The sequence below is a fragment of the Mytilus trossulus genome, chromosome 4 (genome assembly GCF_036588685.1).
Source record: "Mytilus trossulus isolate FHL-02 chromosome 4, PNRI_Mtr1.1.1.hap1, whole genome shotgun sequence".
In the NCBI taxonomy this organism is placed as follows: Eukaryota; Metazoa; Mollusca; class Bivalvia; order Mytilida; family Mytilidae; genus Mytilus; species Mytilus trossulus.
Genome location: NC_086376.1, coordinates 44,289,714 through 44,312,890, shown reverse-complemented (window position 1 = coordinate 44,312,890; position 23,177 = coordinate 44,289,714). Strand labels below are relative to the sequence as shown.

The window sequence follows — 23,177 nt, the reverse complement described above, 5'->3', positions numbered from 1 at the left end:
TAATGGTTTGAAATATGTGTACATCATCATTTCATATAAGCATGCATTTTTACATATGATCATCCATATTATACATTCACATGAGACACAAAGACATATACGCAAAGGTTTGCTCAAAACATCTAGATATGGTGGTATAAAAATTCTCAACATACATGTATTACCAAGCCTCGTACATGGACCAACAGTGTTATTCAATACTTTACAGACATTCAATTCATAGAAAAAAATATAATTAACAGACAAAAAAAGTGTTAAAAAAATTAAATATTTCAATATGTTTTGCCACATTGTAGTTGGGATTTGTCAGTTTATGCAGTTTGCCTTATATGACACCAACAAAATAATAGTTCAACAAAAATTAAGATTATCTGTACAAAAAAAAATTAACATCAATATGTATTGTAGAAAGAAAATCAATACTATACATGATCTATAGTTAAAAGAGAGATAACTCTGATTTTTTTATACAAAGAAAGGGAGATAAGCACAAATATTAAGTCAAATATCAACAATGAACTATAGAATTCTCAAAACTGTCTGTGAGGTCTAAGTTCTAATTACGTAACATCTATTGCCCTTGCTGTACTCTGTAATGAATGTCATCATATAGTCCAAATTTCAGCTGAAGTCCTGCAGGTGTTCTACCATAAATTCCACAATTAAAGTACCAGACAGACTCAAACTCGTCAGTTTTTCTAAGTCTCTCAATTAAACTCATGTTTCTTTGAGTAACGTCATCCACAAATCTAATTTTACTGGTCAATTCTTTCCTACATCTCATAATTTGGCGCTTAACATCACTACTGAATAGCTTGACAATAACTGGATAGGGCCCAGCCTTTTGGGATGGTATACGATGGATTGCAACCACATCTCTGTTTTCTAATTGCACATTTAGTTCTTTTTTCACAGTTTCCATAAAGTCCTTTCTAAGATCTTGTTTATCCTTTCTTGGAAAATTTATTATTTTAATGTTATTTTTTCTCGAGTACTGCTCGTTATAATTGCTGCTTATATCAGCCTGTCTTGAAAGTCGACTTGTTTCGTTTAAGTCTCTTCTAATTGTTGTATTGGAATACTGTATAGCTTGTATCTTATTTTTCAGGTCTTCATTTTCTATAGTTAAAGCATCAAATTTTTCCTGCATATCATTTTTAACTTCTTCCACTTTTTCATCAATCTTCTTTTGTACATTTATTTCAAATTCATTCATCAGCTTTTTGACAATTAAAGTAACCACTTGCTCAAGATCACTAGTTTTAATCAGATCTTTTGTTACTCTATCAAGGTCCTCTCTCCTTGTCACACCTTCAAGTTTGATTTTAATTTCATCAATATCCTTTTGAAAGTTCATTATGCCAGATAAGTCTAAACTATTGTTTGATTCATTAGATACGTCTGAATGAGTTCGTTTACTAGGTGGTGGTTTATTCTTATCTACTTTTGCTGCAAGCAATGTCTGAACAGTATTCACAGGTTTAGTAGTAGGTCTTTTGTTTGTTGATTTTAAACCAGCTAAATTTTGCCCTGAAGACATACTGTACATATATTGTCACCTCTAGTAGTAGAAATCAATAATCAAATATCAAAATAGATCCTTCTGGAAAAAATCTTTCACAAGTCACAAAATTATTCCTGTTGAAAAATATTCCACAAAAATTTTATCATTCTAATCTCCATTGAATTAGCTATCACATAGTACTAAATTCATAGACAGTGTCTTCCTAAATTTGTCATAAAGCTGCAAAAACTGGGAGCTAACTTTCTAAGGTGTTAACTGCTCGGCAGCCATATTGATTGTTTCCAATTACAAATATTACATTTGTGTCCAAATATTGCAATTAAAGGCATTTTTTGTTAAGGGCCTCTAGTTTCCCTCGTAAGAAAATCAAACAAGATGTAATGGATTTTTAATCAAAATTAATACTTTTCTCTCCAGTCCTACCCTTTTTAAAAGCCAATTTCAATTATTGAAAAAAACAACTTTTAAAGATTATTCAATGAAATCTTTGTTGCAAAAAATATATTAAATTGCCAACCAGATTCCTTTTTTAAAATTTGAAACTGATCAAATCTGTCACTGGAGAAAATTTTGAATAAACTGGGATACAATTTCAGCAAGTACAGATCAAGACCAAAGAACTTATATACAGACCAGAATGGAGGACATTGTAGAATTATCTGAAGGAACCAAATTCCAAGATGTCACTTTCACAGACAAAATAAAAGTTTTCAGTGGCGACAACCCCGCAAGACAGTTTAAAGCAGGACAACAGAGAGGTGGAGCATACAGCTGTCTTTGTGGTATTCCATCAAAAGCCCATATTAATCTTGAAAGCTGCTACAAGCAAAAACCTCAGGATCTGGAAGACAGACGAAAAATTGTAACTGAAGGGTATTTGTGGAAAAAAATTGAGGGAGGTAATTTCAATCCCTTCAAAAATTAAAAAAAGAAGAAATTATCAATGAATTGGATCATAGGAAAATCGAAATCATAAAAGAAGATAAGCCATCCCTACAACAAGAACTGACAGAGCTGTTACATGCAATCAGCAGACCACCAGCACTGATGCTAAATAATCCATCAACATCAGCCTCTGAACATCATATTGCCCATTATGAGATCATGCAGTGTGAACCATTGCATGATATAACAAATGTGGTGCAAAATGTTTTAACGGAACTTCCACACCATGTGGAAGATCCTGAGACAAAGTTGGCACTTGAAAAGTTTACATCAAAGGCCATTGGTGATAAAAACCAACTTAAGGGTTCTGATGCCAGATGTTTTGCCATCAAAATGGAGAAATTGGTTCACTCTCTCTTCTTAGATGACAAGATATCTTATGATATAGTCAAGATGGTTTCTTCCATGGTGGAAATTATTCACATTGCTTACAGCCCTGAAGAGAAAAGAAGTCCAAGGCAAGTACTTGGCCTTTTCAACATAACCTTTTTATTTGGAGTATTGGCGAAGTCTGTAATTGCTAATCCTGTGAAAATGACACAAAGAAAGTTCTATGGTAACCATTTTCACTCCATTGTTACACATCTAGCTGAAACATACAGGATCATGAACACCAAATCTGTTCTTACTGAAGATGAGGAGAGATCTTTTGGACTTCTAAAAAGAATTTCCGAGACCACTTCAAACAAAAAACCTGGTGATGTGATTGACAATGCTATCATCAGATACAATTGTCAATCACAAGCTGATGACAGACTAGACTCCTTAAACTAGAGGCTCTAAAGAGCCTGTGTCGCTCACCTTGGTATATGTGAATTAAACAAAGGAAGCAGACAGTTCATGTCAAAATTGTGTTTAGGTGATTGTGATGTGTTTGTACATCTTACTTTACTGAACATTCTTGCTGCTTACAATTATCTCTATCTATAATGAACTTGTCTGTGTAGTTTCAGTGGAAAATGTTAGTAAAAATTTACAAATTATAAAAAACACAAATTTTGAACTATACATCAATGATGATTGTGGCAAAGTTTGGATTAATTTGGCCCAGTAGTTTCAGAGGAGAAGATTTTTGTAAAAGATCATATAGATTTACGAAAAAAGGTTAAAAATTGACTATAAAGGGCAATAACTCCTAAAGGGGTCAACTGACCATTTTGGTCATGTTGACTTATTTGTAAATCTTACTTTGTTGAACATTATTGCTGTTTACAGTTTATCTCCATCTATAATAATATTCAAGATAATAACCAAAAACAGTAAAATTTCCTTCAAATTACCAATTTAGGGGCAGCAACCCAACAATGGGTTGTCTGATTCATCTATAAATTTCAGGGCAGATAGATCTTGACCAGATAAACAATTTTTCCCCATGTCAGATTTGCTCTAAATGCTTTGGTTTTTGAGTTATAAGCCAAAAAATGCATTTTACCCCTATGTTCTATTTTTGGCCATGGCTGCCATCTTGGTTGGTTGGCCGGGTAACAAAACACAAATTTTAAACTAGATACATTAATGATGATTGTGGCTAAGTTCTGATTAATTTGGCCCAGTAGTTTCAGAGGAGAAGATTTTTGTAAAAGATCATGGAGATTTAAGAAAAAAGGTTAAAAATTTACTATAAAGGGCAATAACTCCTAAAGGGGTCAACTGACCATTTTGGTCATGTTGACTTATTTGTAAATCTTACTTTGCTGAACATTATTGCTGTTTACAGTTTATCTCCATCTATAATAATATTCAAGATAATAACCAAAAACAGTAAAATTTCCTTCAAATTACCAATTTAGGGGCAGCAACCCAACAATGGGTTGTCTGATTCATCTAAAAATTTCAGGGCAGATAGATCTTGACCAGATAAACAATTTTACCCCATGTCAGATTTGCTCTAAATGCTTTGGTTTTTGAGTGTAAGCCAAAATCTGCGTTTTACCCCGATGTTCTATTTTTAGCCATGGCGGCCATTTTGGTTGGTTGGCCGGGTAACAAAACACAAACTTTAAACTAGATACATCAATGATGATTGTGGCCAAGTTTGGATTAATTTGGCCCAGTAGTTTCAGAGGAGAAGATTTTTGTAAAAGTTAACGACGCCGGACGACACCGGACGCCGGACGCCAAGTGATGAGAAAAGCTCACTTGGCCTTTTAGGCCAGGTGAGCTAAAAACAAGAATGTGAAATAAGTCGCCTAGCTAAACTACTACCAGAAAGAACAAGTTCTGTATTTAACAAAGACATCCTAATGAACAAATCATCTTTGTATCAAACACATTTAAGCAGGATTGCTGAATTTGTTAAACCTGGAGAAAACATCTGGTGGCACTTCAATGGTGATTCTGTGGTCTTTCACGACAGTCAGCAGGAACCTCCTTTCAGAGATGATGGGCCTCTTCTCTTGCATTTCAGATTTTCTTCCTTAAAACAAAAACATGAGGAAAATGAAAAAATCTGGCAAAATTGCATAGATCAATATGAAACAAAAAATCTGTCATTGCCTTTACTTAAGTTAAAAAAAAGGGGTCAAGATGGAAAAATTGTTATAGTGTTGAATGAAAGAAAGAAAGGTAATACATGTACATGTGTCTTCACAGAATAATAACTTTCTATGCATTCATTGGAACCATATTGAAACCTCAGCAGCACAAAATTTACCAAAGCCTTAAAAGACCAGGTTTTTAAGTGTAAAATACAACCAGATGCTCTGCAGGGCGCAGCTTAATACAACCACAGAGGTCAATCCTTGAAGATTTCTTGCTATTACAGAATACTGTGCAATTGAAAATTTCTTGCTATTGCACAATACTTAATATATTAATTTTGGACCCCGATTTGCACCAACTTAAAAACTGGGCCCATCATCTAAGTACCTGTTTAGATTCAGCATATATCAAAGAACCCTAAGAATTCAATTTTTGTTAAAATCAAGCTTAGTTTAATTTTGGACCCCTTTGGACCTTAATGTAGACCAATTTGAAAACAGGACCAAAAAATTAAGAATCTGAAAACATGGTTAGATATCAAAGAACCCCAATATTTCAAGTATTGAGGAAATCAAACAAAGTCTAATTTTGGACCCTTTTAGCCCCTAATTCCTTGAAACCAAAACTCCCAAAATCACTTCAAACCTTTCTTTTGTGGTCATAAACCTTGTGTTAAAATTTTATAGATTTCTGTTATTATTAACTTATACTAAAGTTATTGTGCAAAAACCAAACTAGAGGCTCTAAAGAGCCTGTGTCGCTCACCTTGGTATATGTGAATTAAACAAAGGAAGCAGACAGTTCATGACAAAATTGTGTTTAGGTGATTGTGATGTGTTTGAACATCTTACTTTACTGAACATTCTTGCTGCTTACAATTATCTCTATCTATAATGAACTTCTCCGTGAAGTTTCAGTGGAAAATGTTAGTAAAAATTTACAAATTTTATGAAAATTGTTAAAAATTGACTATAAAGGGCAATAACTCCTAAAGGGGTCAACTGACCATTTTGGTCATGTTGACTTATTTGTAAATCTTACTTTGCTGAACATTATTGCTGTTTACAGTTTATCTCCATATATAATAATATTCAAGATAATAACCAAAAACAGTAAAATTTCCTTAAAATTACCAATTTAGGGGCAGCAACCCAACAATGGGTTGTCTGATTCATCTAAAAATTTCGGGGCAGATAGATCTTGACCTGATAAACAATTTTACCCCATGTCAGATTTCCTCTAAATGCTTTGGTTTTTGAGTTATAAGCCAAAAAATGCATTTTACCCCTATGTTCTATTTTAAGCCATGGAGGCCATCTTGGTTGGTTGGCCAGGTAAAAAAACAAAAATTTTAAACTAGATACATCAATGATGATTGTGGCCAAGTTTGGTTTAATTTGGCCCAGTAGTTTCAGAGGAGAAGATTTTTGTGAAAGTTAACGCAGGACGACGGACGACGACGATGAACGACGGACGCCAAGTGATGAGAAAAGTTCACTTGGCCCTTCGGGCCCGGTGAGCTAAAAAAAAGCTTATTTAGGACCTGTTTTGGCCCATAATACCATAACAGTTGGGAATAATACTTCCAAAACCAATCCCAACCTTCCTTTTGTGGTCATAGACCTTATGTTAAAATTTCATAGATTTCTATTAACTTTACTAAATTCTGTACCCTTTTTTTCAAACCAGGCTAAAAATCTATGAAGAGGAAAATCAACATAATAAAAACACACAACTATCTAAAACTACACCTTATTTCTTGTAGACAAAGAAGTCCCCTATCTGAATGTCAGCACAGATATCCAGGCAACATCAACAAATAGAGTTGAGCAATCTGGTAGGTCAAAGTATCCTGAAATATTTGTTTAATTAGAGTTTTTGCTTTCATTTCATGTTTATTTCTTGGTTTTTTTTTATAGATACGACCATTGTTTTTCCTGTTTGAATGGTTTTAGTAGTTTTGGGTCCTTCATAGCTTGCTGTTAGGTGTTAGCCAAGACTCTGTGATGAAGGCCTTTGACCTTTAATGGTTTACTTTTATAAATTGTTATTTGGGTGGAGAGTTGTCTCATTGACACTCATACAACATCTTCCTATATCTAGGAATTATAAGAACATTATATTATTTGTAGTGTTTTAACTTTTTTCTCTCATTATATTCAATATATCATTGCATTATGATTGTTTTCATTTATTTGGTCTCAAAAACTGCAGCAGCGTGGAAATATTTGTTGGAAGCACTTGTCTCTGGACAAGTCCAGCTGTAAATGTTACTTGTCCAGTAATATTTTACGAAATTGAACTTTGTCATGTGATTTTTTTTGTCCATTGAAAGTAAGATTTAAAAAAATACTTGTCCATGTGTTTCAATGTACACTGTATGAGTGATGCAAGGCATTTCCATACCGATGAACTGTATTATTTCATATCAGTTTCTATGTGTTTTAGATGATGAGCAGGAACCTGCATTTATTCTGACTGTGGATGAAACTCACAGCAATCATGAAGAGACAGGTATTTACTAAAATGAAAAATATTTAACATTTTCATCAAATTACATTTATGATTAACATTGTGTCTATGAATTATTATAGAAAATAACACAGAAAAAGTAATGAATTTGTCTTTAAAACTGAACAAAAAATTAGCATGTATGTGTAAAATGTGTTCATTGTAAAGCAAATATAAACAATATCAGCAAAGTAATATGGGTTCTACAACCTGTCCCATATTTCACTGAGCAAGTTCATATTTACCTTGAAATATTCTGACCGGATTATACTAATCATGCACAACCTCAGTAGCCTGAGCAGTAGCCCCTGTATGTATGATGGTCTGTGAAGTTTCATCAATACCAATTTGTTTATTGGGGTATTTAAACTAATTACACATATAACATGATTGTGTATATATTTATGAATTGCAGTTGTATTGTTTGTTTCTTATTTTGTATTTGTCATAAACTTGTTGATTATAGTTTATTCCTTACTTGCGGATTACAGAATTTATCTTTCATTTGCAGAGTTATCTCCTTTTTAAAGTAAGTACAACAAACTTTCCAAAAACTATTATTTCTAATACCAGTTTTTATTTTTTTCAGATGATGAGCAGGAACCTGCATTTATTCCGACTGTGGAGGAAAATCACAGCGATCATAAAGAGACAGGTATAAACTGAAATAAAAAAATATTGCAGCATTATCAATATAAAACATGTTACAACCCAATATTGGTCAGTAGACTTAAGCAACTTAGCAGCACAAAGAGTTTTGTAGGTCAAGCAACATAACTATCTTTTTTTTTTAGATACAGCAGTCCAACATCCTATTCAGGCAACAACAACAAGTTATGATGAGCAATCTGGTAGGTCAAAGTATCCTGAAATAATTTTATAATAAGATTTTTTGCTGCCAACCTTTATTATTCCATCTGACGTTTAGTAAAATTTCAAAAGCATCTTTCAATATAAAGCAATATTTTTAACACTAGTTATTATTAATTATCTTGGAGCAGGAACATATATATTAACTAGATATACTGTTCCCAGCTTGGAGCAAAACATTTGCTGTAATCTGTCACTGGAAGTTTGAGGCCAATACCTTAGGAAGGTAGCTATATGCCTTGTTCACACATACATTTAATTCAAATTGAATGCAAATTCGTAAATAAGTTATACACACTCTTCTTTTTAATTCGAATTGGCTATTAAATTGTAATTATCCGATTCCTATTACAGATATGCTTTTGTTAAAACCAATTAAAAGTTAATGTTGTTTGGACAGTTAAGGGAATTTGACATGCATTGTAATTCAAATTAAAATTGAAGTAAAATGTGTTGAATTCGAATTACGTGTGAACTCAGCATAAGTAAGCTATAGCAAACTTTCCAAAATCTATTTTATTTTTTCAGATGATGAGCAGGAACCTGCATTTATTCCCACTGTGGAGGAAAATCACAGCGATCATAAAGATACAGGTCTAAACTAAAATAAAAAATATTGCAGCATTATCAATATGAAATATGTGTACTCATTGTTTGTATTATATTAAATTTCTTGTAACAATGAAACTGAATGAAAATGTCCCATAACTCATTTGTAACTCAGAACCTACAAGATCCAGGATTCATAAAAAAAAAAAACACTCAGGAGCTCACATCATAGATACATGTATAAACATTTCTCCAAAGTTTCAGGCATATTGGTTAAAGCGTTTTTGAATTAATGTTCGACAAGTTGATAACGGACGATCAACGGTATACCATCATACGTCCCGTAAACAGGCGTATAAAAACTGCAGTAAACTGTAGCTAGCATAAGTACTAGACCAGGATTTGAACCTGGAACCTCCTCAACTGGGTTGAGGTGCTCTTCCAAATGAGCTACCTAGTAAACAATAACGGTCAAAACTATCAATTCACAAAACTGATGAATTTGTCTTATATTTCAATGTCTTGAAGTGTCCAAAGTGAATGTGATTTATGTTCATGATTTCTCCAATATGAATATTTCTAAAATGCAAAACCTTAAAAGACAAATAATTCAGCCATATTTTTATTTCAGATGATGATCCAATGACCATTCCATCTAAAAGGATTGTCTCCCTTTCTGGAGACCATTGTAAAGGTTTAAATCTAATACACATCATGCCAAAAAGTTAACAAAATAATTCTACACGGTTTTTCAATACTTTTCAGTGTTTTTGGTTAACCAGCAAAACTTTTCAAATACTTGGTTTTTTTGAGAATGAAAGCCTGTTGTCAAAGAATTCTTATCTCCCTGTGGTGGTCCTTGAAGAATGTCTGGAGCTCCTTAACTTTAATCTTTACTTCTGCATATTACCAATAATTTGGTTATATCCATCCACCAAGTTACCAACAAACTTTCAACAGTAGTCTTTGTGTCTGAAAAGTAATATATATAAACTGTTATCACAGAGATATGTCTCACCTTTTTGTAATTTTGGCAATGAATTGTGCCAATTAATGCTAATACAATTGCAAACCAATATCAATGACCTACCACAAGTGGATCTCCATAAACTGACCTAATCACAAACTTATACATCTAAAGTAAGAAAACCATTCAAAGTCAATAGACCATGACTGAGGGGGCGGAGCCAAATAATCTCCATGGCAATGAGATGTGGCAATGGTAATACATCTGCATACCAATTATCATTGACATACCACTAGTGGTTCCCCATAAAACTGAGCTAATCACAAACTAATACATTGTTGACGCCGTCGCCAGCATACCTATGTCTCGATTTTTGACTCCATCAAGGCGAGACAAAAATGTAATTAACTTATTTCAATTTCATTTTCCTTTATCCTTATTTCAAGGCCGTAACTACCCTTGAGGCAAGTGAGGCAATTGCCTCACTAAAATTTCGACACTGATCTTTTTTTTTATATACATCTATATAAATATAATAGTCATTTTCTGTCCCAACCTTAATGTCATCATTCTTTTTAAACTATTCTTCCTGGATATAACTCAGCATCTCTACGGATGATGTTTCTCCATTACATTAACCTAGTAACGATAATCATCATGAATCTCTAGTTAAAAACAAGCTCTTGCAGAAAAAGCTAGAAAAGCGACACTGACGGTAAAGAAGGAATAATTCTAGTAAACTAGTTGCATACAACTTCATACGAACAATACACTCACGACAAGTAGACTGACAAATCAAGTACTGGTCTTCGGAAGGGGGCAGTCCTGTCTGCGTATTCATTTCTCCGATTCACCAACTTTTGACAAATCAAGTACTGGGTATCTCAAGGGTGCAGTCCTGTCTGCGTATTCATTTCACAAACTTAATCTTTCTCTTTACAGATACATAAAATATAAATGATATGAAACATGCATGGATTAGTTTTTATCCATGTTTTTTTAACCTTAAAAATTGAAAGAATATCCTATTTTCCAATTTGATATTATTGAGGAATGGTAAAACCTTTCACACAGGATTTTGTCTTTACTTATTCGGGACTAGGGAATCGGACACCCCCCAACCCTAACCCCTAAATTTATAGATTCTGAAACTAAAATATCACCAACCATTTCCAGAAATAATTTGAAATTACGGACCTACGTGTAAACGGCAAAAACTCCATTCCAATTCCCCTGTACTCATACCATATATACTTACTCTATAGATAGAATCATATACATTTACATGTATCTTATCTCATTCTATCATTCCTAGTTTGTCTAGTCTTTGTCAGCATAAAAGCGAGTTTAATATTTTGTAACTGCGACTGTATGATGGTGCTTACAGCAAAGCTTAATTCCCTTTTGCAAACAACACTGTTACTACCGATGCTGCTACCGAATTGCTGATGGAGAAGGAATTGGAAGCAAAAATTGATCAATGTGTTGATGATAATGTGCTACCTTTAGAAACACAGACTGCCCTGAAACGACTGAAAACTTGGAAAAGAGCATGCATGAGTGGCGAGAGATTGTGCGGTCTTGTCATGCTCCATGTTCATCGCGATAAGGATATTAGCAGACCAAATAATGATTCTAAAACAATTTGACTGAACCGGCCATAGAAAAATTTGGCAAACTCTACTGAATCGATGTTTGTTCTATGTTCTGACAGCAGACCCAAATCAGTGATATTTAGATGATTATCTTACATATAAATTTAAATAAAGTTGTTAAAAATTTGGTGTAAGTAAAAGTCTTAAAATATGAAAAATTTATATAAAAAGTGTCCAAATTCAAAACATTATCAAACTCTCTAAAAATGCCTAGAATGCAGGATTTTGCACCATTCATTTCATGCCCTCCAAAAAAAATTTCGCCTCGCTTCGCTCGGCTCAATTATTTTGCCTCACTAAAATATGAAGCCTAGTTACGGCCTTGTATTTACAGACTACCAGTTATCAAATCATACTGCACACAATGTTGATGAGAAATTTGCTGCAAGAAAAGTAATAGATAAACAGCTTTCAACAAGTTAGTCTTTTCTAGATTTCTGATGACTGTTAAGAAAAATGCATAGAAATTGCATGTAAAGAAATTCATTTTTCATTTTTTACACAATTGGGCTACATAAAAATATAATTATGGTTCCAGTTAATACCAGAAAGACCCAAGAACTTTTTTTGTGTCATTTCTGAAAAAAACAATTAATTGATCAAATTTTGAGGATTTTGAATTTAAATAATTAAATTCATAGATTCCCGTCATCTGAACTTCATCAAAGTATATCAAATCTTAAATGTAACAATTCATAACAGAATGCAACAAAATTAACTAGAAACGTAACATGGATATTTATTTTTCCCAGTAACACTTGAAAAATGTGGAACTTCCGGTAGAGGCGTGTATAAACTGGATTCAATTTTGTTAAAAACACCTTTTTTTATTGATTTTGACAATCCATCATGTCCATCATCAAGGTTTTATCTTTCAGGATATAAGCATTTGGAAGATGACAAAGTTAAAGTTCTATACAACTCAAATATTAACAAATATATGATAATTATAATAAAAACTTAAAACTCAATCAGTTACATTAAAACTTGCATTTATGAAATACCATTTGTACCATAAAATAAATTGCTTGGCAGAGCGTAAATTTTTTTTTTTGCTTTTGCTTTGTTTTTTTAATTTCTTATTTCATTTCATACCTTTATATTCATGAATCCATTGTTGAACAAACTTCACAACTACATGTACATGTATCTGAAAATGATGAAAAATGTCAGTTTAAATGGCCATGGTAGCTCCCTATCTACATGATCTATGATAACGATGTTATCGGCTTATTGCATGCATTAGGTTGACAAATACAATGTATTTGAATTTTTCACTATACAATAACCCAAATGCAAATCTTATTACAGATAAGAAATCTGCTATGTGTGACAATGATGACAGGTCAAGTTATACAGCAAGTACATGTAGAACAACCATTAGGAAGAGAAGATTGCAAGTTAAAAGGAATCTTTTTGAAGACAAAAAAGGTAATGTTAATCCTATTGAAACTATTACATGTATGACTTGTTGTGTCAGAACGACATAACCAGACCTTTTTTTCAAATAAAGTGAAAACCTGCAATATCAATTACAAGTGGAGACTGAATCATGCACGGTCCAGTATTCAACTGTCTATTTCAGAATTTTTTAGACAGACAGACTGAGAGTGCAAACTTAAGTCCCCTTCAACTTCAATGGTAGGGGTCTTATAAGAATTTACTTACCGACTGAAAAGATGCTGTAATTTTCAAGTTTCATATATGATTTCCATGCTTGGAGAATTTAGAAACAAATCGGTTTCGTCTTCTGTACCTACATGTTTAAAATAAATAATAAAATGAACATGATGAATAGTCTCTTAAAACTTGATTAATGTGATGTTTTATTTTCAGGTAAAAGTAATAAAGGGATTCTACTAGAACTTGGACAAATTGACAAAATGAATATGGTCCATCAATATATGTATTAGATTCAAGTAAAGGTAAATTTAACAATTTATACATGTTGTAATTAATAAAAATATGTTATTCTTTTTGTCAATAATAATCTTGCTTTTGAAATTACAAGTGCATAAAACAAAGTAAAAATTAATGACAGGAATTCTCCCCCCCCCCCCCCCCAATCATATTAAAGAATTTAAATGATGATCTCTTTTAATAGACATATTTACACTTGTATACAAAGGAGTATGTTCGGTAAGGGCCATATTTGGCCCCAATTATAAAGTTCATAGTAACAAGACAATACATGTTTTGAGTTGCCGTAAAGACATGTTAGAAAGTTAAACAGAACAGTTTTTGTCAAAGTTTAATTCTATCACGCTGATTTTTACATCCAAAAAAGGTCAATTTAAGGGATTTTGGTGAAAATTGACAAAATCAGGTAGAATTCAACCAAATAAAGTATCAGGAAACATAGAGCGCAGGCGTCGACAAGCCTAGGATTCAAATTAGACATGTTAAATGTCTTCACAAACATTATTTTAAAAGATCTTTGTTGTCGACGTTTGGCTCTATGTTTCCGGTCTATTAATCTATGGAAATTTACCCATTTTCATTGATTTTTTCGTGAAAAATCAACATGAGTACAACTTGTGAAATCATAATGAAACGCAGAAACATAAAATTTTCAACAAAATAGTTTATATCCTAGCTAGTCAATATATTAGCTATAGTTTATCTTGATATTGGTTGATAAATTCGAATTTGAAATTTACACTAGAAAAGGGGGCCATTTTAGGACCTTATCGAACATACTCCTTTGTCCGTCATTACGTAAAATCACACAGGTTCCCGTAAACTTTGACAACAATTAAAAAAAATAGACGTCATAATTAAAAAGAGATTGTTGGTTGACGTCAAAAGGTTAATCGGAGGTGATCTAAGGTCATTCAGAGGCGCAATTTAGCTAAATACCAAAAGTTTAAATACGTTTATTGACATGAATATCATAATTTATAGTACATTTGTATCTACTGTACTTCATTCTTGTATTTCCAAGACACAGGAATATAGGCAAGCCAACAGTAGTATACTCAATAGTCATAAACAAAAACATAACTGGACAAAAAAATATAGTTAAAAAGAGGACACAGGACTGACATCTGGTACCCTCTGTAATCTTCTGCCCGTTCATCTATTTTCATTTTACTGCTTTTTTGGGAGGTTCCATTTTTCTACTCTTTACACAAGTATTCCACATTCCAAACTAAAAGACAAATTAAAAGAGTTGGTATTACTTTGCTTCATAAAAAAGAATGGCCAACATAGATACAAGTATCTCGTCTTAGGGAGGGATAAATCCTACTTTGTAAAGAATCACTCTGATTCAAACAAAAAATTCTCTGAAACCGATATTATCAAGATGCTTGATTTCTTGATTGACAACATATTTGTTACTTTCAGAGGACGTGTTTTTCAACAGACTGTCGGCATCCGAATGGGAACAAACTGTGCCCCTCTACTTGCTGACTTGTTTCTTTATTATTATGAGGCTGACTTCATGCAGGAACTTCTTCGGAAGAAAGATAAGAAGTTAGCAATATCCTTTAACTCTACTTTTCGCTATATAGATGACGTTCTTTCACTAAACAATTCAAAATTTGGTGACTATGTGGATCGCATCTATCCCATAGAATTGGAGATAAAGGATACTACAGATACAGTTAAGTCGGCTTCATATCTTGACTTACATCTAGAAATTGACAATGAAGGTCAGTTGAAGACAAAACTTTACGACAAAAGAGATGATTTCAGCTTTCCAATTGTGAACTTTCCATTTCTAAGTAGCAACATTCCAGCAGCACCTGCATACCGGGTATATATCTCCCAATTGATATGATATTCCCGTGCTTGCATTTCCTATCATGATTTTCTTGATAGAGGGTTACTGCTCACAAGGAAGCTATTAAACCAAGAGTTCCAAATGGTGAAGTTGAAATCATCCCTTCGTAAATTTTACGGACGCCATCACGAGTTGGTTGACCGTTATGGCATAACCGTTTCACAAATGATATCGGATATGTTCCTTACGTCGTAACTACAATCCCCCTTCCCTTTCATAAATTTGACCTACCGAATTAGACTGTTTACCGGATTTGTAATCACATAAGCAACACAACGGGTGCCGCATGTGGAGCAGGATCTGCTTACCCTTCCGGAGCACCTGAGATCACCCCTAGTTTTTGGTGGGGTTCGTGTTGTTTATTCTTTAGTTTTCTATGTTGTGTCATGTGTACTATTGTTTTTCTATTTGTCTTTTTCATTTTTAGCCATGGCGTTGTCAGTTTGTTTTAGATTTATGAGTTTGACTGTCCCTTTGGTATCTTTCGTCCCTCTTTTAAATCATTTGATTAACATATTGTTGATAAAATGTACTTAATCATGATCAAATCATCTAGCTACCTTTAAACTCTGAGGTTCCTTAATTATTATTGTCAGCACACCAATTAAATTACTTAACCTGGTTCCAAAAGTTAAGAATATCTATGACAAGTAATAGCTGTAAACTGTAAACCAGTGTGTCATGATTTGACCAAGTACCCTATGTAACAACAAAGTACAATGTATCAGAATGAACTTATTTGTTTTGAAAATAGTTTATTGTGCCTGATATGAAAATCCTTTATTGGACTTTAAATACTTTTTTTTGGGTATAAAAATAGAGTAAAAAAAAGAGTAAAAGAGTAAATTTAAATTAATAACTAGAACTTTTAAAGTAGGATATTTTTTTTATATAGTTCTGAAGAATTTCACCTGTATTTTAAATAAATGCATTTCCTACATATAAGTGTATTTTATTTACAGTGATGGCAGATGTTCAAAAACCTAGAACAGAGATGGACTTTTGCAAAGATCTGTTAGGTGATGAGAATAGAGAAATAATAGATGTCATCAAATACCAAACTCTTCTTGGAAAATATCCAGGCAACAGATCGTTTAAATCTTCATTTGATATTGCTATGGCTAGGTTACAAACTGCAATATCAAAGGAACATAACACACTAAAGAAATTGTTTTTGGAATCAAAGTTTGATCGTATAATATCTGGTAAACTAAAAAAAGCAGAAATGAAAAAATGGAAAGTATATTTCTTTTAACCCAATTTTGGTCAGGTTTTCATTCTTATATATATTTAAATTCAAATGGTAATCATCTTTTTGCAGTGATAAGTATATCTCATAGATTTAGAAGGATTATTGGGTTTGTCTAATTTTTGATAAGCTGAATGTTATGTTATTTCAAAGAGAAAGCAATTCATAATGCAAATCTTGTTTTTATTGATTTTTTCATCGGACTGCGTTGAATTCAACACATGTATCTATTTAACATGTTAATGTATTTACATATATATGGTAGTTAAAACATCAAAACTTTGTCTGCAAAATGTTATTTAGTTTTTTTTTAATGTAAATAAGCTCATTTCAAAAACTAACAGTAGTCACTTGACAAAAATAAAAGGTCAACATTGAAACTAGGTATTTGTGTACTTTGAAGGTTTTATGAAGCTTGAGTTTGTTATGTAATAAAGATAATGTTAGTGAAAAAATGTAAATACCATTTTCTTTGAGCTTCCTCAGGTTTTAACAATGGATGGTATTTAAATATAGACAATAATCATTGAGTTATGGTGCCAGGGAAACATAAGGTGGCAGTTAAATTGAGGTACTTTTGAGTTATTTGATCATTATCCATCTACTTTGAACTGTTTGATAGGTTTCCAGTTACAGTAACAAATTTTGTAATAACATGTGTAATATTAATATCTAACCAGTAACTTTGTAAAAATGGATGTCAAGCTTATGATAGATAAATTAATTATTTTTAATTAATAAAAGATGAAAACATAAAAGTTAAATCAATTAATGGAATATTTCCTATACTAATTTGTCTTAATATATTATGAATTCTGGATTTTTGCTTACATGCTAAGGATTAAAATTATATTATGAATTCTGGATTTTTCCTTCCATGCTGAGGATTACAATTATATATTTTTCTCAAATTTGTCAAATGCAGAAAATTTAATTAAGAGTAAATATTTTTAACATCTTTTAAAAGTCTTTTATATGTACATGAAAAAATTGTTTATTCAAATACATTCATAAATGACACATTATCATAAATATATAGCCACTAATATTTGTGTTGTTTTACCTTATTGTTAATTTGGAAATACAAATGAGGGGGAATTAATAGGACCTTTATCAGAACCTGGGATCAGGTGTTTTTAAGATCAGGATTTCGGGATTCTAAGCCCAGGATTTCGGGATCAGGACCCCTTCTAAACCCCCTCACAAATGTATATTAAAAAGATGTGGTGTGATTGCCAATGAGACAGCCCTTCACAAGAGACCAAAGTTAAATGACACGGAAATTAACAAGTCAACTGTCAAGACTGTATATGATCATACAGCACAGCCTTCAATGAGCAAAACCACTACTGCATAGTAATCTGTATAAGGCCTTGAAATGACAAATGTAAACCAATGCAAACAAGAAAAGTAATGCCCTAAAGCACAAATAAATACTGAAAATCAAAAACGTAACACAGCAACAAACGACAACACACTATCCTGACTTAGGACAGGCACATGAATACATAATGTGGCGAAGTTTAATTTCAAGTTATAAAAACAAAACACTCCAGGATAAACTTGTAAAAATAGAGAAGACCAAGTTAACAACTAAACAAGAATGTGTCAGTTTTAGGTAGAGTTGTTAAGAGATCTGATCTGTTTCTGCTTTAGATCTAGACCATCCACAAGAACTTGCGGTCATCAACTGTTCAGCACTTCAGTACTTTGATAAAGTCTGTCTGCACCTAATACTTATCCAGAAACATATGGAACTCGTGTTAAAATCTGTTCCAATTTGTTTTATTGGACTTCAGATGGATTTTGTTAGTTCAAGAACTTACTTACCCAGCCCACCCATGGCTCCTTTAAGACTTAACACATGTACGAGTTAGAGGACAGGTGCAGAACTGGCAAAATCATGCATTTTCATGTATTGTCATCAAATTATTTTCTCTATAATCTTATAATTTTTGCTTAAAATTCATGCACATGTTGAATTTTGGCACCCGATAACAATCTAAGATAATTAAGGACATGACCCCAGATTGAAAATTTGTGATACTTGTGTCAAGCAACAATCCCTTTTGCGGCAGGCAACTTCAGATTATAAGGCCAATCATAACATACAAATACAATGTAGTTTAGTGTCTCAAATAGAAATTGGAGGGATATATCAAGTATACAAGAAGTAAAACTTTTCTATGAAAATTTATATAAGAAGAGAGATAACTCAAGTTCAGTAGCTGATCTGAAAGAAGATCTTAAAAATGTAAATGTTCCAATACTTTCTAATGATGACAAGGAGAGCTTGGAGGGTAAAATCACCGTTAAAGAGGCTGGACAAGCATTAAAAAATATGAAAAATAATAAAACTCCTGGTTCTGATGGCTTTTCTACTGAATTTTTTTAATTTTTTTGGAAAGATCTCCATTTTTTTGTGGTTGAATCTTTAAATTATGGTTCAGAACAGGGAGAATTGTCAGTAACACAAAAGCAAGGAATTATTACTTGCCTTCACAAAAAGGAAATTAACCACGTTTTTTTTTTTTAAAATTGGCGTCCTATTTCACTTTTAAACACTGTCTATAAAACTGGGTCAGCAGTAATTGCAAACAGATTTAAGACTGTCCTTGACAAGCTTATTAATCTAGATCAGACTGGTTTTATCAGTGGGAGGTACATAGGAGAAAATATAAGGCTCTTATATGATATCATGCAATACACGAAAGATCACGAAATACCTGGACTCTTGTTGTTAATTGATTTTGAAAAGGCTTTTGATTCTATATCTTGGGATTTTTTGCTAAATGTTTTAAAGTTCTTTAATTTTGGAGAATCAATTATCAACTGGATAAAAGCTTTTTATCATAATATCAAGTCTGCAGTTATACAAGGGGGTAACCTTTCTGAATTTTTTAACATAGGTCGAGGCTGCAGACAAGGTGATCCCCTTTCACCTTATCTTTTCATCCTTTGTGCTGAGATTCTTGCACTAAAGATAAGAGGATATAAAAAAATTAGTGGTATTGAAGTTACTCAAGTTGAGCATAAGTTGTCACAGTTTGCTGATGACACTTCATTGATTCTAGATGGTAGTGAAAAATCTTTATATGAATCCTTATCTGAATTGGACTGGTTTGCAAAAATATCTGGTTTAAATATAAATTTTGAGAAAACACAAGTAATTTGGTTTGGAAGTAAAAAGTATAGCAAGGAAATTTTATGTCCTGACGTTAACCTGTAATGGGGGGAGACAACTTTTAAACTACTTGGGATAAATTTTGATGTGGACTTAGACAATATTGTCAACATCAACTATAATGATAAAATTATACAGATTAAGAACATAATAAAATGGTCAAAAAGAAACCTTACAGTTATAGGTAGAATAACTGTGATAAAAACTCTTGTTTTACCTATTTTAAACCACCTTATTATTTCTTTGCCTAATCCTACAAACAGTGTTTTCCAAAAAATAAATGACATTTTCTATTCGTTTGCATGGAATTCTCCTATTCATAGAGTGAAGAAGGATGTATTGATTAAAGAATATTTGGAGGGAGGATTAAAAATGATAGATCTTTATAGTTTTACCATGGCACTAAAATCATCATGGATAAGAAGGATTTTTCAGAGAGATAATAAGTGGCAAAGTATTTTGATGTCAGATATTGATAAAAATAACTTTTTAATTGTGGTGTTCAGTATATCAAACAAGCTAGTTTATATATCAAAAACTGTTTTTGGAAAGATGTATTCAGAGCATGGGAAATGATTACTGATAAAGAAAGAAATATGGACTGTGAATATTTTTTATCAAGTCCTATTTGGTTTAACAATAGGATCAGAATTGGTAATAAACCTGTTTTTTATCAACATTGGTTTAACCATGGTTTACAATATGTTAATGATGTAATAGATGAAAATGGATGTTTTATTTCATTAATTGTTACAACAATGTTATGATGTCAATGTGAATTTTTTGAATTACATGAGTGTTATTTCTGCTATTAAAAAAGCAGCAAATAATTACAAAAAAGGTTCATATAAGTTATGTTGTCCATTTATTCCAGCTTGCTTACAAGTCTTTTTCAAAAGTAGAAAAGGTACTAAAGATATGTACAAAATACTCATAAGTAATAAGGTGACTCCAACAGGACAACTGAAGTGGAGTGAAATATTAGGTGAAGATCTCATTTGGAAACATATATTTGACCTACCTTTTACAGTCACTGTGCAGGGGCGGATCCAGGATTTTGGAAAGGGGGGGCGAAGATTTAAATATAGCCGAGCGGAGCGGAGCGAAAAATTTTTGGGACTCTTTTTGGGCTAAAAAACATAAAATAAGTGCTTGGGGCATGTATATTTTATAGTTGCTGTAAAGTGTAAGGATTTGACATTTTTTATGCTGTATTCTCCCTATTAATTGTCTATCATAAAATGATAGTATAAATCCAAAGCTATGTACTGATATATTTGATGTAGGACTTGTCAGTAAAAATTTGACTCAATTTACAATACGACCGACACGAGTTAAAAAAGACAAACAAGCAGTTTTTATCCAAATGTTTGATTGATATGTTTGACCCAACATAACATAGAGAACCGAAGTGAGGGGTTCCAAATCCACAAAAGATAACGAAAGTGTCTGAAATGACAACGAAGTTAGAATGACGGTCCACAAATGGAGACATAAAGGTCACACCCAGTAGGCAGGTTACAGTCTGGTCTTGAAAAAGTATGCAATATATATCAGTCCGGTGAAACAGACATTCCAGTAAGACATGCAAACCCCGGCCAAAAAAAAACTACGTCCGTTTTTATTGATCATGTTCATTTCATGCTTAATAATTTTGTCGGAAATTTTCGTTTTTAATAGGAAAAAAGTGGATAAGACTATTGTTTTCAAACCAGATACGGCCAGAATTTTTGTTTTAGGCAAGAATCAGAGTCATTTTTTTCTCTCTCAAATATCCCAGAATGCCTCCTCAAATCAAATGATTTTGTACCTGAGACTTGAAATTTTTCTAGAGCTTATACTAAAATTGAGAATGGAAATTGGGAATGTGTCAAAGAGACAACAACCCGACCATAGAAAAAACATCAGCAGAAGGTCACAAACAGGTCTTCAATGTAGCGAGAAATTCCCGCACCCGGAGGCGTCCTTCCGTGGCCCTTAAACAAATATATACTAGTTCAGTGATAATGAACGCCATGCTAATTTCCAAATTGTACACAAGAAACTAAAAATAAAATAATACAAGAGTAACAGAGGCTCCTGACTTGGAACAGGCGCAAAAATGCGGCGGGGTGACTGGGGATCATTATTCAACTTTTTTATTTATAAAATAAGCTGGGGCATTTGGGGTTAAACATGTTTTCGTAGGTAAATAATTTTGTGGAACTTTTTTTTCATGAAAGTGTAATAGTCTATAGAGTATTTAATATTACTTTCTGTTTGGTAGAAAAGTGAAATAGAAGTCAATACGTTCTTGCTCAATCCTGTGTCGCTTTGAAGATTTCCTGATTGTCATGACATCCTCAGCCTAAGCAATGTGTATTACTGTAATTTGAATTTCAAAATGACCGTGTGCCGTTTTTTCAACGCACTGGTCAACTCCACCATAGCAAATCACATGACTTTGACAATCAGTAAATACCAGCGAAAAAAATATTGATAAGTAAAGAATTGTCGTATAAAAATTAAATACTCGGGAAATGGCAAAGTTCACTAAGTCTAGTCTGATTTATAATTTTCCAAAACAAAAAAAAAAGTCCGCGCAAAGGGGGGGCGTACGCCCTCTACGCCCCCCTCTGAATCCGCCACTGCTGTTAATACTAAACTACAGTGGCTTGAGTACAGAATCAACCATAGAATTCTTGCCACAAATAAATTTTTATGTAAAATCAAACTTATTGATAACCCTCTATGTACTTTTTGTAAATTAGAAGATGAAACCAATGAACATATTCTGTGGAATTGTGAGATTATCCAAAATTTTTTACAAGATGTAGATTATTGGTTCTTATCTGGTGGGGTAAGCCTGCCATTGAATAAGTTGAATTTTATTTTTGGAGATATAACAAAAGTTCGAAAAGGTGACCCATATAATTTGATTTTTCTATACATGAAACAATTTATATACAACAGTAGATGTTTTTCAAAAGATCTTTCAGTCAGTGCCATTAAAGAAAAGTTAAAATATATGTACAATTTAGAAAAAATAATGGCAGTCAAAAATAAGAGACAAAAACACTTTGATACCATGTGGAATGCTTTTAAAGTATTATTTTTATAATTCAATTTGTCATTTGTTTTTCCAATCTATATTTATTGTCAAAACTAACATAAAATATTATTGTATCTAATAGCACAATTTATTATGTACTGAAAATCTTACGGGATATTTTTTATATTTTTTTTTTTTTACAATTCTTAAGTGCCACACAGTGGTACTTGAACATTTAACTCTAATTATATTTTTCTTCTGTACTTTCTTACTTCTTTTTTTCCATATAAATAGAAAAAATGAATTTACAACAATGTTTATTGTCATAAATAAATATATATTCAAATTTATCGCTAATATTACTGTATGTATGTTTGATGTGTTGTATTTGTTGTAAATCTTGAAAATAATAAAAATTATAAA

At 32.4% G+C, this 23,177-nt stretch overlaps 1 protein-coding gene and 1 long non-coding RNA gene across 2 annotated transcripts; one reads left to right on the top strand and one right to left on the bottom strand.

Annotated features, from left to right (window-relative positions):
* Positions 1–571: 571 nt before the first annotated feature.
* Positions 572–1,540, bottom strand: LOC134716636 (uncharacterized). The gene has a single exon (XM_063579645.1). The coding sequence runs from the start codon at positions 1,538–1,540 to the stop codon at positions 572–574; it is 969 nt and encodes a 322-aa protein (XP_063435715.1).
* An 11,273-nt stretch (positions 1,541–12,813) lies between these two features.
* Positions 12,814–16,442, top strand: LOC134713958 (uncharacterized). Its single transcript, XR_010106447.1, has 3 exons — positions 12,814–12,934; positions 13,340–13,428; positions 16,253–16,442. It is a non-coding gene; the product is annotated as an uncharacterized LOC134713958 (long non-coding RNA).
* Positions 16,443–23,177: the final 6,735 nt, after the last annotated feature.